The following is a 16,154-nucleotide window of genomic DNA, read 5'->3' on the forward strand; positions in this document are numbered from 1 at the left end:
AAAATATATATATGTTTGTTATATAACTGTTGATTGACAGAAATTTGGTTTAATCTGTATTTTTTATTATTCATTTGTTTAAAAAATAATAATCCGAAAGAAACTTACCACACTTTCGTTCTTATTTTAGATCTCTATTACGTAAATTTGAAATCCGAAAATCAACGATTTCAACACAAAAGTGTTGCCTCAAACGTTGTTCTTATTATGGTTCTGCTTTACCTACTTTAAAGAAGTGTAAAAAAAAAACCTGACAAATAATTTAATCTGAAAAGAATAAATTCACTTTGAAATAAACACATCACTCTATATTACTCTTTCAAAACTTCAGAAATCCAAAAAGGTTTTAAAATGTAAAAAATAAAATAAAAATTGTAACCTTAGTCTGGGATCATAGTATTCTGTATTTAATGTAAAGCTAAAACTAAAGGCAAAATGCAAACAGTTGTTTTTTTTATTAACGAACAAGCTGCTTTAAATCATAGGTTAACTTTTTTAAATAAACGATGAAGGCACAATATAGGCATTTCTTTCATCAGAATTATATGAAAGTTGCTTATCAAATGGTCGGCAATACTTCAAATCTTGTACATGTCAGTGAATGTAAGGCCCCATTTACACGAAGGGAAACCGCAGATATTTCCCTGTGGTTTGGCCTGTCATTTACACAAAAACACTGTTTATTTTCACAGAAAACCATTATTTCTAAAAACTCCGGCCAAAGTGGAGATTTCTGAAAACGCCAGGTTATGTGTTGTCGTGTCAACGGGGAGAAATAAGGTTTTAGGGTCTCTCTTGTCGATTCTAAGGATTCTGATTGGCTCGCATAGCTTTATCCTTCTCCCTACACTCCGCCCATAGGTTTAGCATAGTTATGATGGCGCTCGACTGCGTATTTATGTGGGTGTGTGCACAATGTTATTGAAAACGTTGGGTGGCCTAAGTCCAATGTCAAATGAAGTTGATTCGGTACCTTCGACTTTGCAACAGCACAGCAGAGCAGCAGTAGCCTGGCATGCCAGACCTACATCAAGATGTTAGGTCTGGAAACTCTTCATTGACAGGGCTCAATCCGAGGGGCGGGATAAACGGTTGTCTTTCAAATTCTCTCTGCACGCAATTGGATAGCGCTAAAGCCAATCAGAGCAACGAAGAAGGTGACGTACTCAGCGGAGCAAGTTGATATATTAGAATTTTACCGCATCCAGTCCAGCTGTCAACATTGAACATTGAAAATAAGGGAGATTTCCCGGAATACATCCCCAAAATAAGGGATTTTTTTTATTTTTTACACGACCCACAAACTTTAAAAATAAAACACTAATCATTAAATGTCTAAAGAGTTTATAACTAGCCTACATATGTGTAAGAGAGAAAGAGACAGTATGTCAGTGTGTGTTTGTGTGTGAGAGAGAAAGAGAGAGTAGTGTGTCATTAAAAAAATAACATCATAGAGAATGTTTAAATACTAATATCAGCTTACGAGGGAAACAGAGGCGGAGTAGTGGTGCTTCGGAGTGGTGGAGATGATTCGTGAGAGGTCCGTGCACCATAACCGATCAGAGCGCGCGTCGACACGGAATAAAGTCTTTGTCCTCGACGACAAAATGACAAGTTGATCGTCAAGCAAAAGCTTTTTTGTAACCGCGCGCGGCGCCGGCCGCATCCGAGGATGAACGACTTACGCTGCCTTCACACTCGCAGTTGAAATCAGCTCCGTAATACGCAATACGTTCCCAACGGACGTCGTACTACACAGTGAAAAGCGTCGGACGCGGGTAGAACAAAAATGGCGGAGAGATTAAAGTTTGATTCTGTCAGTTCTGTATGATCTCTCTGATTAGGGTTATGCTGCGTGAGGAAAGTTGCTCAGGACGTTGACATGTCAGGTCGGCTAAAAAATGTGATATAGTGGTCAATAGTTCAATGTCTACCTTCAATTTAATTGTATTAACTGCCCTTATAAACGTTAGAAAGTCATGAAAATAAAAAATGACATCACAACTTATCGTTATAAAATCAATATTTATTTTATTAAAAGTTAATAATTCAGGTTTGTTTATCAGTACCATAGCAACGGTCAACTTCCGCTGGAATTGTCGGATAGGAACCGTCCGTAGCTTTTCGCAAGAGTTCAAATTTTTGAACGCATCCGGATGACCAACGGACACGATTTTCTTCGCACCGCACTCGGTCGGACCCGTTTCGGACCCATTCGCATGCGGTCTGCGAATCTCCATAGGAAATGAATGACTTCCGGTCGTTTCGCAGCCGCATCGGAGCTGATTTCAACTGCCAGTGTGAAGGCGGCGTTAAACCCGATTATGTCCGAGCTTGCTCTGATCGTCGCAACTCTGTCGTCACTTTGTTAAGCCCGCCCGCCGACTCTATACACGATGTGATTGGCCCTACCAGAGTTGAGTTTTTCCAGCTAAAACGTCTATGGAGAGTTGCTAGACCACACTTTGCTGCAAAATAATTTTTGCTGCCGCTAGGGCGCATCTAGATTTCTAGGCTAGAGCAGCAGTGCTTGAGTCAAAAACAATCAGCAGACGAAAAGCAATTGCAGGAAATGAGTGGATCGTTTGTTTCCAGTTGCTAACAGTAAAGATAGCAACTTTAGCATAGTTGTTTCACAGAGGAGGAAAGGCTGTGCTCGAAAAATCCTGGTTCTAGACAAAACAAAACCAGACCAATTACAATTAATACAGCCATTTTATGGTGGAAAAAGTTCAATCATCCTAGACATTCATGACTCAAACAAGAAACTGTTTTGGTTAGATTAAGACTTGAATTTACTGATTTCCAAGTAAATTAACGATTTAATTAATCCAAAAAATGTTAATTCTGTCATTATTATTCACCCTCATGTTGTTCCAAATCAGTAAGTTTTGCTAATCTTTGGAACACTTAATGAAGATCGTTTTAAAAATCTGAAATCTAAGCGATATCTTTCCCTTCATCGTCAGCCTTTTCAAGTACCACTTCCAAAGCCACGGAAAGGTATAAAGGAAAGCATAAGTAAGCCATGTGACTCCAGTGGTTTGACCCCAATTTTATGACTTTTTTTCGACAATTTTAACTTAACTTTATTTACAAAATATTAATCTTCGATGCACGTTCACGTAACAACATCTGCTCTTGCATCAACAAGTTGTAACGTTCTCATGAACGCATGATAATATTTTATAAATTAAGTGGTGAATGTTTTTTTTATTATTGACCATATTGTCGCAATGTGGTTGTTCACCCACGTTGGTTTATGACGTCATGCACGTGGTGGAGTAATAACTTCTTTTAATGAAAATATTTGAGATCAAATGAATGCTAGATGTTTTGCTGTAAATTACAGACATGGCATCTGAGGACTATTTCTCATTTTTCTCAGTTATTTCGCTTTATTTCCAGATTCAAACATAAGCTCATTCTTACATAGTAGAGCACATTCACACATGCGCGGTCTTCAAAAACGGTGCTTTATCTTGACAAACCCAAAGATGTAAATGACATTTGTATATATTCTAAATAAAAGAGGTTGTACCGAATGTCAGCTTGCTTATTTTGCTCAAGATAAGGATTTAATAAGTCCACATGTCATGCAAGAAACTCTGCTTCTAATCACAGCTCGAGATCTGTCGTTCCAACCAACCACACAATTTTGCGATGCTGTTTGCGAATGTTCATTGGAACGATGGTTTCGGGAAACACCGACTTGTTGAACTATGTTGATAACGACGGAACTTGCGACCATATTGGCTAACCTCCACACTCAAATAGAGTGAACTTGGAAAAAAGGTCAAATCTTCCTTAGGTTAGGGGGAGATATTAATAAAGTTGATATTGTGATTGAAACATGAGTTCTGGGCTTATAACAGTTATAACAGTCCACTAAACTGGGCAACATAGGACCCTGGTAACTTTATAGTAGGACCCTTTTAATGTGTTCTTTATGTGCCATATACAGTAAATCTGGGGAACATAGGACCCTGGTAAATATGCACCCTTAGAAAGTACCCAGATTTATACAACTCTAGCCTAAACGATTATAAAGATGCGTGTATAAATCTTAGATGCGTTGACTGCCTGTGTAAATGTACACATAATGGTGTATATTTTGTAAGGATCATTCCAATACCCAGCTCTAGGTCATGAATCAGTCGTGTACTCAAATTCAGGCACTGCTACTCCCTCACAACACACGGACACTGATGACTATTCTGGTGACATGACAACATAGTTGTACAAAAAACACTTATTTATGAATCCACAAAGGAACGTACAAGAGAAACAATCTAACACAACTACATAAAACAAAGACGTTACCGGGCAATGAACTGAGGAAGATAGGGCTTGAATACAGAGAGATATATAATGACTGACAGGTGGACATAATCAGTAATCAAGGGAACAATTAGGGACTAATCAGAACTCAAAAGAACCAAAAGAACACACACGAGAACAAAAAGGCAACTAAACTAAACATAATCCTGACAATAATAAATAAATACTTTATTATACTGTATTTTTGTACTTTAAGGGTGTCCTCCCTCTCTCCCTGTCTTCTCATAATAAACACAAAAAATTACAAACAAAATATTCCCAAACAAAAACACTGAACAAAAAGAGCTACTTCGAATATATATGAAATACCGGAGGAAACCAATAAAGCACACAGATTTGGTTGCTTTCTGTCAAGAAACATTTCATCATATTATCTTGACACCACTAACCTACTCCAAGGCAGAAGAATAAACCCATCCTGGTAAAGGGAGTCTTTCTCCAATCCACATATCAAATGCTGCTTGTATCTCTGTGTTCCCCCTGTTCACCATCGTCATCATCTCATCATCTCCGGCACAAGCTAATTAACCCAGCTGATAACAATCTGAGCTCCTGCGTTATGGTGGAAAAGAGAGAGAACGTGAATGCGAAAACAAACACATCAAAATAGCACAATATAAAAATGTAATCAAGCACAATACACATGATATCATATACACCAACATACTGTATGTATACCACTTTAACACAAATAGAATTATTTATGTCATCTCGAACTCGAATGGACTGAATGAACAATTAATTTGTTTGATTACTTAAAGTAAATTGAACAAATTTCTTTTTTAGTGACCTTTTTGATATTTCAAAATGAAAACATTGAGTTAAACCAAAGAGTAACAGTTTCAGGTCAGTTGCAATTATGAATGGGAAATCTGTTACAACGCTGTTGAATCAAAATCATTTGTTTAAATAAAGTGAACAGCATAAAAAAATAACGTTTTGAGTGTTGTGATACTCATATAATATTTCATTTTCATAATTATGTCACCTGCCTATTTTGATTATTTGGGTAAGCACTGCAGTGACAAATAGCTCCAGATATGTGCATTATACCTGTATTACATTTTTAAATAGGCTATGCTATTCTCTTTCTTTTTATTTTTTAAAGCAGTATTTTTAAATGTAAAACGTTTGATTTATTTGAGCATGCTCATTTCAGAAAAATGTGTACAATGGGTCTAGTGAATACACCAGCTTTACTCAGAAACTCTTTCTCTCTCCTCAGGGTTCAGTGCTGAGATCTCTGTGTTTGTGCAGACGGGAGATTTTGTTCAACTGGATATACAGACTCAAAAACTACCAGAGTTTGATCAGTTATCCTGGACAAATGATAAATCAGAGAATGTAGTTAGATATATAAGAGGAACTAAAGAAGTTAAACCTGACTCTTCCTACAAGGACAGAGTGGATTTCAATGCTGAAAGCTTCTCTCTCACACTGAAGAACATGCAGAAGAACGACAGTGGACTCTATACAGCAATAACAAGTGGAGAATTAGATAAAATTATTGGTATACAGAGTATCTGTAATTGGTGAGTGTGATTTTGCTTGGCATTTTTATATCATAAGACTCATTTATGTTCAGTCTTTTATTCTTGACTGTTGTACGATACAAGTAGTGAAATTCAATGTAAAAATTAATATTAAATATAAAAATGTGTTTTTATTCATAATTTATCTGCCAACGTTTCAGTTACACTCTGTAAACATCTATAGGAATTTGACAGCTTTAAATAGAGTGATGTGTGATATTGTTAAAAAATAAATGTGTGTTCAGACGCTGTGGAGGATCCTGTTCTGACTGTAAACTCAAACTGGCCCAGCAGTGACTCCTGTACTGTGAACTTCACATGCAGAGCTCATGACCTCATGATAAACTCTAGCTATCAGAACAACAGATGCTCATCACAGGAAGTGACATCACGAATCAATACTCTAATCCTGCACTGCAGTGAAAAATCCATCAACTGTAACCATAGCAACCCAGTTAGCTGGAAAAAAGACAGAATAAACATCACCCAGCTCTGTGTCAATAATAAAGGTATCCTTCCAAACACACACAAATACATTTGCTTAAATGAACATCTCTCAAATCAAATGTCTCAGTTTGGTTAGTCTAACTGCTGCTTTGTTGAGTGACCTCAGAATACATGACCTGACAACTGCAGTTCTTAATGACGTGTGTCTCACTTTTCAGAAAACAACTCAAGTGACACCAAGACTGAGCCATCTCTCCAGTTGTGGACATATCTTTTGGGGACAATGTGTCTTTTTTTGGGAATTGCATCATAGTCTTTCAATTTTTCTTCATCAATCAACATACAGTATTTTCAATGAAAAACTGCTTGTTCATCAGTTTGATCTTTTGTTCTAAAAACGTAATTGAAAAGTAAGTTGAAAATAGATTTACACTTTTTTCTCATTTCGTCAATTTTAGTTCTGTAAAATACTGTGTGATACACATCATCTTGATGGACTCACACATTAAAAATGTAGTCAACACACACAAGATGAAGACTGCGCCCTTTGACCTTTGACCTGAGGACATGTCCCGTGACCTTGAGCACTATACAAGCATCTAACAGACTCAAAGCAGTTAGTTGTGTGGAGGAGGGAAACTGTGTGTGTGTGTGTGTGAGAGAGATTTCTTAACCTGAGAGTGAATGATTTGTGTATATTTTGTATATCACAGACACTGATCGAATATAGAGCTCTTAAAAACGCTGCCCATCAAAGAATGCAGAATTATGGGAAGATGCCTTTAAAAAAAGATCATACTACATAAATGTGTATTTATTTTCATATCAGATTGTATTGTGTCCAATATCAAGTGTGCTCTTTTTCTATTTCTAAGAGCATACTTGTAAAAAAAAAGAAAAGGAAAAAAAAAAAAAGTAGTCTTTTCTTGGTAACACTTTACAATACAATACTGGTACACTATGCATTTGTGCTTTAATGCACAGATAATCAAGTGTTAATGTATAAATCATGGAGAACTACATAATTTATTATTATTGCTTTCCTCAGAATTAAACCTTTTCAATAAAACATGGATATATCCAATCCTTCTGCAACTGAAATGAGTCTGAACTGATAAATTATTTTCTGACAGCAGCAAAGATTATGCCTTTTTTTCAGTTGCTAATGCCACAAGAGTCATATAATCTTGACCACTATTTCAAGGACAATTAGGAAGAAAACAAATAAAAACCTTTTATGTAACTCAAATATTATATATATTTTTTTTACAAATATTTTGTTTAACAATTACTCCATAATTTAATGAGGACCCAGTTATATATATATATATATATATATATATACATACAAGTATATATATATATATATATATATATATATATATATATATGTGGGGGGGGGGGGGGGTCAATACATAGTACCTCGTATTTGTGTGTGTTTTCTGATGAATGGTTTAGTCTATGAATAGGGTAGGATGAAGGGCTACATTAGCCACTGAATTGAATCCCAACAGTTAAGGATCATATTTAGGAACAAATATTTTAATCATTAACTCATCATCATCATCATCATCATCATATTTTTATTCAGGACATACATATTAAATGGTCCATAGCACTATACAAAATAAAGTACATTCAAAATAGAAAAGATACCTAACAGTTAAAATTTACCGAACATTACTGTAAATATGGTCATTGCTACGTTATGGGAACAGTCTAACGTTATATCCCTCCTAAATCATTCATTTGTACATGCACAGCGTAATTATTTATATTTTACGTTGGTTGTCGTGATTGTTATCCTGAACGGGCCACCGGTCCACGGGTCTTTGCGTGATCACGGTAGGCTAATGGCTGAATCGGAATTCATAAGCAAGATCACGGGAATCAATAACCTACATCCCAGTTGTGCTAAAATAAATATCATGAGACGTCCATCATCAGATGAATGACATGGAAAAGTTAAGTTAGAGCCGCTAAAGCCAGTGCAACTACCAATGCGAACATGAACACAAGCTTTTCCCTCCAAAAATATAGCCTAAAAAACATCTAAGTTGTCACCCTGCCTCTCCAAATGCAACACTGACATTAATCAAACGCAATAAAAGCTTAAAAAGTACTTTGGTGTGCGTTTTATTTTATATTTACCGTTTAATAATGCAATCGCTGCTGTCTGTCCATTGAAGAACATGACAGCCCGCGTCTGTTTTGGAACTATTGGGGCTTCCATGAACCACGTGACAGCCTTGTGGCGACATCAAAGCGTGTTGCAACTCTCTCAATACATGGCTCTGGTTCAACCTATAGCTACACGCCATTGAGGCGGAAGAGGTTCAAGCTTCATGTTTCCGCTTTAACACCTACCAAGCCACAGAATACATTTGATCTTTTTAGTTTATTACAATGGCAGTAAATAATCTACGTGTATTTCTGTTTCTTCTGACCTTCAAAACAGGTAAAATATATTTTTGTTATTTAAATATTGTTATATAACTGCTGATTGATAATAATTATTGTGACAGTGATGATTGCACATGGTAAGGCTCAGATCACCATATTATTAGCATATCCTCTAAAGGCTACCACTTTATATATATATATATATATTTATAAACTTATAAAAATGTACACTTATTTTGTTGAATCTGTTTTTATTATTAATTTGTAAAAAAACTGAAATAAACTTACCACACTTTATTTCTTATATTAGACCTATTAAAAGCAGAATCATTTTGTATTTTTTTTATTCATAAACCATTGGCGTGTGTAAGTGTTGTAAGGGAGAGATCGTTAGTCACTAAATGTTTTGCCGGATCAGCAAGGTTTACACGCACAGCTCTTAGCTTGTCTTCATTAGAAAAAAAGATCATAGCTTAGCTTCCTTAGGTTGGGTGTAGACATTCATAAAGTTGATATGGTGCTTAGAAAATGAGTTCTGGCCTTTAAAACATTAACTGTGTGATAACAAACCGGGGAACTTGGACCCTGCAACTAACAGATATAAAATAATTATAAATGTTAGCTTGACTATATTCTGTGTATAGTGATTTATGTTTATGCTGAAACATAAATTAACATCTTTCGTGTGTCATAATGTTGGTTCACATGATTTATGTTTCGCACTTTGGAATTTCCGTTAAGGGAACTTGTGGCTGCGTCACATTTTGAAGGCTGTGTCCTCCGAAGGTCACATACGTCAGAGAGGCTTCCTCATTTTAACCATTGCATTTGAAAGTCATAAAGAATCTACAACAATTTACGCACCACAAGGAATAAACTTTTTTAAATGAGACATAAAAAATGGCAAATATGACCTCTAGAAAATGAAGCTTTCGAAATGATCGACACCCTGCATCCCAGAGGCTGGATCTTTGGAACGCTGCCTTCAAAAGGCTTATTGTGTCACGGCGGCATGACAAAGGCTGTCCCCACTCAAAGACTCCTTCAAATGTGTCCTTTGTTTTGCGGGAAATGAAGGATGGATCCTTTGCATTCTAACCCCAGAATTCATTAATTGCACCTGATGAAAATATTTTTTGAGAGGATTACACCTGTATGGGCTATATGCACGCATAAGTTCCACATTTGACGCAAGGATGCTCGTCCATTTCCGGTTGTGGAGCTTAAAGCGGAGGAAAACCGAAGAAAACGGGATTTGCTGATCAAAATGTACTGTCCTCCCGTCTTTGAAACGAAATATACATACGTTTAGATGTAATTTTATATATAGTTATGTTTATTTAATATAATTTTAAAAAGAAGCATAAACACAACGAGGGGTGTCTGTTTTATCTGTTTTTGTGACTAACGTTTCTTTATTATAACCATGGAGTATAAAATTCAATATAAATTCTCGGTATTGCATTGGACTCTACGATCGGCGGAAGTTATCGAGCATCCTTAATCCTTTACCGGAAATAACGCCGTGCATAGAGCCCATTGGGTTTCAACTTACTTGAATAATCAAATGCATCAATGTAAAAATAATGTTGACCATCTTACAAAGATGTGATTTACAGTTTACTCGTTATTATAAATGGACCAAGGTGAACATATTTCGAAACACATTTTGTTTCAGACAGTTGAATACCGCTTTCAATTAAAGTCCAATACAAACGTTACTGCCGCTCATCAATAGCTGTCACAGTTCCTATAGGCAGCAAGAACAATCCTCAGTAGGTTACACAGTCGCATTAGCAATGCTAGATATGACCTTCGCTGCCTTCGAATGTGTAGCCTCTGAAGTCTGAGTGTTTTGAATGATGCAGCCTCTGAACTGGGTTAGTACTGATACTTTTTAATTGAGACAGTGTTTAAAAATGGCAGACTTCCTGATCAGTGCCCTGACTGCTGAACTATGGGGAGCTGATTGAGCTCCCCGCACTGCCTTCAACTGTAAAAAATAAATAAATATATATATATATATATATATATATATATATATGTGCGTGTGTGTGTGTGTGTGTGTGTGTGTGTGTGTGTGTGTGTGTGTATGTGTATGTATATATATAATATTGCCTTGATTAATTAAAGTAAATTGAATAAATTTCTTTTTGAGATCAAGAGATATTTCAAAATGAAATCATTCAGTAACAGTAACAGCCAAAGTGTAACAGTTTCAGGTCAGTTTAACATTGTGCATGAATGTTTGAATGAGAAATCTGTTACAATGCTGTTACATCAAAATGATTTGTTTAAATAAAGTGAACAGCATACCAAATAAAGTTGAGTGTTGTAATAGGCTACTACACATATTACATTTTCGTAATTGTGTCATCTCCTCCCTATTTTGATTATTTGGGTAAGCAGCGACAAAGAGCTCCAGATATGTGCATTATATTACATGTTTTCAATATGCCTGTTATGATTCTCAGGATGAACCCAATAGCAGACAGCTTGCAGAACACACAAGGGGGGTATTGCACAAAAGTAGAATTAAGAAAGTCAGGATAACTGAACAATCGTGGTTTGACCTATCTGATCAGTGCATCCTGGCTTAATCCGTTGCACGTTTGCTGAGCCAGGATGAGAACGCGCGGATATATCAAGCCAGCCAGGTGTATCCACAAGTTTCCGAGGGGCGCTCCTGTAAAAAATAAAGTGGGTGAAACTTCCGGTGACGTGGCAGAAGTAGCATTCCAATGGTATTTTGTGTGTTAGCGAAGAGGCTAGCTGCTTTTCGGAGAATTATTTTACTATTTAAAGACGCAAATCTTTATGAGAGATGTCGTTACGGAGCTCAGGGACAACATGTGCTGTTCGCGGTTGTATGTATAACCGGACTAAACTAATTCAGTGGTTTAAACGTGATTGTTTTGAACATAAGCCGAAAACGAAATCAGAGTGATCCTCCCAGAGCCCGTCTCTGATCCTGCCAACGACCGTAGTTTCCATCACCTCCCAAAAGACGACGAATCTTCCTGTGTACATTTGTTTAAATTCTTAATGTTCTATAAACTCTCTCAGCATGTGTTTGGCTGTTCGCTACTGATGTCACACCTAAACTCAGGATCAAAGCCTGTGTTGACAGAATACCAAATGTGCCAGTTAATGTATTCAAGCAGCACATTCATTTATAATTTTGAATAAACTCCAAAGCACAATGACTGTTTATTTTTTATTTTAATTGTTTGTCAGCTCGCACAACTGTCTGTCACCATGCCTTGATGAGTATTGATTATTAATAATGTTATTATAATACTCCCAATCAACTACTGCGGAGGTAAAGGTACTGTTATTTCACCCTTTTGAATTTCGTTGAGGTTGTGTTCCCACATCGTTAGCTAGTTTGGATCGCTATAACTTGAATGACTGTCAACTGTTGAATGAATGAGTGTGAAGCATGTCAAATTGCGCTTTGTTTACTTCCAACCGGAAGTCACGTCCACTTTTGACGCAAGGCCTCATGGGGCGTAGGAAACTTGTGGATATAGTTTGGATAAATGCACGTTCACGGCATTCTTAAAAAGAGCACGAAATCGATCACAGAATCACCGATCCAAAAATGGACAAAACGCGTGCGGCGTACTTTTCGCATAATGAGCAACGGCTTCTAATGGAAACATATGAAGAAGTGAAACATATATAATATGTAAAAAAGCTAATACAGATGCTTTAATAAAACAAAGATAGAATACCTGACAAACAATAGCAGACCGATTGAACGCATAAATCCATAACCACACTCTAAAAAATGCTGGGTTGTTTTAACCCTATTTTGGGTCAAATATGGACAAACCCAAATGTTGGATTTAAAAATGCAATTAATAAATTTAACCCAACAGCTGGGTTTGCCCATATTTGACCCAAAATTAGTTTAAAACAACCCAGCATTATTTTTTGAGTGTGCAGTGCTTAATTACAATTCGAGGAGTTACTTGTAATTTAAAAACATAATTGTATTCTTTGCCTTAAATGTGACCAGTGGACATACATTTAACATGAAGAATAATTGCAGACACTTACCCTATGTGTAATTTGATGTATTTAGATTGTTTTATGTCTATTATCTCTTTAATCTTTTTACTCTTATCTATTTGTAGGTTTTGTTTCCTAATTGATTTAATGTAATCTATAATCAGATATTTTGCTCTATTTTTATCCATCTAATCTATTTTATCATTTGTATCTATGTATCTAACATGGATAACATCTAACATGCATCTAACAATTGTATCTAAAGAACAAACATGTCTGGCCAAAAATGGACTTGGCAGCAAGTCAAGATTAAATACAAGAATATTTTGCAGGCTGGTAAGTGACTTGTCTGCAGAGAACATGGTGACGATTAAATGTCATGTTTGCTGATATTTAATCGTCTGTGCTGATTTTAGCAATAAAACAAAAAAGTCATATATCTGGTATGGGGGTGGCCCTCAATCCCAAGACGTCACCATAGCAGAGGAGCTGGCCCTATAACTGGCCCTATAAAGGGAAGCCAGTGATTCCAATGGGTCTGCCCTATATCTCGGAAGACTCTTTCATGCCTGAATGCTCGTCTGAGTATTAAAACTTCCTCATCAACTACATCATCCAACAAAGGGCAAGCCATTGTGAAAAGGAAAAACAAATCTTTAGTCTATATATATACTACATATTAACCTTGTGACAGACTTAAATGAAACCACATTTACGACTTAATGAGCCATTTCTTATTATCTCATCAATTGCAATAAAATATCCTATAATTTTCTCATTCAACTATACATTTTACTCTATATTTGCATAGATATGCATAGGCTATATTCTATTTCTCATATTGTATAGTAGTTCTTTTGCATTGTGTTGGCATTTATTGTGGAAAGCAAAGTTATAATTCCTCAGGAAAATCTGTTTTCCTCACTGCAGGTGTATGCCAATAAACACTTTAAATCTCAAATAATATATATATATATATTCATCAAACCTCTGACAGTAAAATGAACAGCAGTTTTTAATAATAACTAAAATAGCAGTACGCATACATGAATGACAGTATATCTAGTATTTTAATGCAGGACCATGAAGTAACTAAAACATTAATATTAGTAGGATTTCAGAAGGAACTAGCCGATTTTTAATTACTAGGATTAATTACTAGGAGAAATTACTAGGATTAATCTTAGCCTGGTTGCAACCATCATGCAACCGAGTCAGGGATAAATTCAGCCAGGATAACTGGAAAATCCCAGCTTAATCCCTTATCTTGCTTTTGTGCAATACCCCCAAGGTGTATTGAAGACAAAAACAGGGAAACAAAAATTCACGAGGGAACAAATAATAATGACTCAAGACTTAGACTTGACAATAAACTACACAAGATCTAACAGCCAATTGGGTTTATGCACAGCTGCACTACTTCCTGATCTTCAGCCAGCTCCTTGTTTCCTGTCTGCCATTATTGGACAAATTGATTAATTCAGGTGTGCCTGACCTCAGTAGTCATGGCAACAATAATCAAACACACCTGAATTAATCAAGTTTGCCCAATAATGGCAGACAGGAAACAAGGAGCTGGCTTAAGTTCAGGAAGTAGTGCAGCTGTGCATAAAGCCAATACAAAATAACAACTTCACTAGACAGAACTCTAGACAAGGTACTCACAGGTAAATATCCTGTAAAAATCTCACACAAAGTTTGACAATGAACCGGCACAGGACAGCAAACACAAGGTGATTAAATGGGGAGAAACTAATGAGGGGAACAGGTGACACCAATTAGGCAATGATGACAAGACATGGATAACAAGGGGGCAGGGTAACGTAACGAGACAACCCAAGCACATGGCCCAAACAACAGGCCATGCGCTTGTTGTACACAAAACATGATTCTGTCATGATCCTGCCTCAAAACTAGAGAAAATCAAGGACACATGGGCAGAATCATGACAATGCCATTCTCTATATAAATATTTTAAATGTAAAACGTTTGATTTATTTGATCATGCCCATTTCAGAAAAATGTGTACAATGGGCCTATAGTGAATACAGCAGCTGTACTCAGAAACTTTTTCTCTCTTCTCAGGGTTCAGTGCTAACATCTCTGTGTCTGTGAAGACGGGAGATTCTGTTCAACTGGATATACAGACTCAGAAACTACCAGAGTTTTATCAGTTATCCTGGAGAAATGATAAATCAGAGAATATAGTTGTGTATATACCTGCAACTAAAGTAGTAATACCTCATGCTTCCTACAAGGACAGAGTTTATTTCAATAATGAAAGCTTCTCTCTCACACTGAAGAACTTGCAGAAGACAGACAGTGGACTCTATACAGCAAAGATGAAAAGAGAAAAGGAGAAAGATATTGTTACATACAGAGTATCTGTAATTGGTGAGTGTGATTTTGTTTGGCATTTTCAGATCATAAGACTCATGTATGTTCAGTGTTTTATTATTTGGACTGTTGTACAAGTAGTGAAATTAAATGTAAATATTACAATATTAAATATAAAAATACTATTTTTTTTATTCATCATTTATCTGCCCATGTTTCAGTCAGTACATTCTGTAAACAGCTATGGGAATTTGACAGCGTACATTAGAGTGATGTATGATTTATTTAAAAATGAATGTGTTTTAGACGCTGTGGAGGATCCTGTTCTGACTGTAAACTCAAACTGGTTCAGTGGTAACTCCTGTACTGTGAACTTCACATGCAGAGGTCATGACCTCATGATAAACTCTAGCTATCAGAACAACAAATGCTCTCCAGAAGAAGTGACATCACATGAGAACTACACTCTAATCCTGCACTGCAGTGAGGAATTAATCATCTGTAACCATAGCAACCCAGTTAGCTGGAAAAAAGACAGAATAAACATTACACCGCTCTGTGTCAATAATAAAGGTATCTGGCCAAACACACAAATAATACATTTAGTGTGCAAATGAACATCTCTAAACTGCTGAATTACTGAGTGACCTCAGAATACAGTACATGACCTGCCAACTGCAGTTCTTAATGATATGTGTCTCACTTTTCAGAAAAGAACTCAAGTAACATCAAGACTGAGCCACCCTTCCAGTTGTGGACATATATTTTGGGGGCAGTGTGTCTTTTTTGGGGAATTGCATTATAGTCTTTCTCTATTGCAAATGTAAAAAAGGTACATACTGTAGGTACAAAAGGTGCATCAAGTTCAAGGTGTTGACACTTGCTTACAGATTGACCACAGGCTCCAAGTTTACAGCAGAAGCCTACGATCAGTCAATGAGCGACGGCTCGTGGCACCCTCACAGAGAGCCACAAAATCACTCTCCAGAACATTCTCATTCATGGTACCATGCTGGTGGAATGATCTGCCCAACCTCATCTGGTATGCAGAACCCTGACAGCATTCAGAAGACAACT

General features: G+C 36.5%; 2 protein-coding genes across 5 annotated transcripts in view; one reads left to right on the plus strand and one right to left on the minus strand.

The window, feature by feature from the left end:
* Positions 1 to 16,154, plus strand: part of LOC120482463 (CD48 antigen) — a 47,950-nt gene that overhangs the window by 128 nt on the left and 31,668 nt on the right. The window contains exons 2-4 of one of the 3 annotated variants that reach the window (XM_089131470.1): positions 14,826 to 15,134; positions 15,384 to 15,650; positions 15,788 to 15,967. The exons of the other annotated variants lie outside the window; for them this stretch is intronic. Coding sequence (XP_088987596.1) covers positions 14,826 to 15,134; positions 15,384 to 15,650; positions 15,788 to 15,882 — 671 coding nt within the window. The 3' untranslated portion in view covers positions 15,883 to 15,967. Of the gene's footprint in view, positions 1 to 14,825; positions 15,135 to 15,383; positions 15,651 to 15,787; positions 15,968 to 16,154 lie in introns of those variants that run through there. 3 annotated transcript variants of the gene reach the window in all.
* Positions 3,518 to 16,154, minus strand: part of LOC120482456 (NACHT, LRR and PYD domains-containing protein 1 homolog) — a 69,097-nt gene continuing 56,460 nt past the window's right edge. For both annotated transcript variants that reach the window (XR_016168577.1, XR_016168576.1), the window contains exon 12: positions 3,518 to 4,893. The gene's annotated coding sequence lies outside the window, so the exon portion shown is untranslated. The remainder of the gene's footprint in view (positions 4,894 to 16,154) is intronic.

This window comes from Pimephales promelas, chromosome 5 (genome assembly GCF_988280905.1).
Source record: "Pimephales promelas chromosome 5, fPimPro1.hap1.1, whole genome shotgun sequence".
Taxonomy (NCBI): domain Eukaryota; kingdom Metazoa; phylum Chordata; class Actinopteri; order Cypriniformes; family Leuciscidae; genus Pimephales; species Pimephales promelas.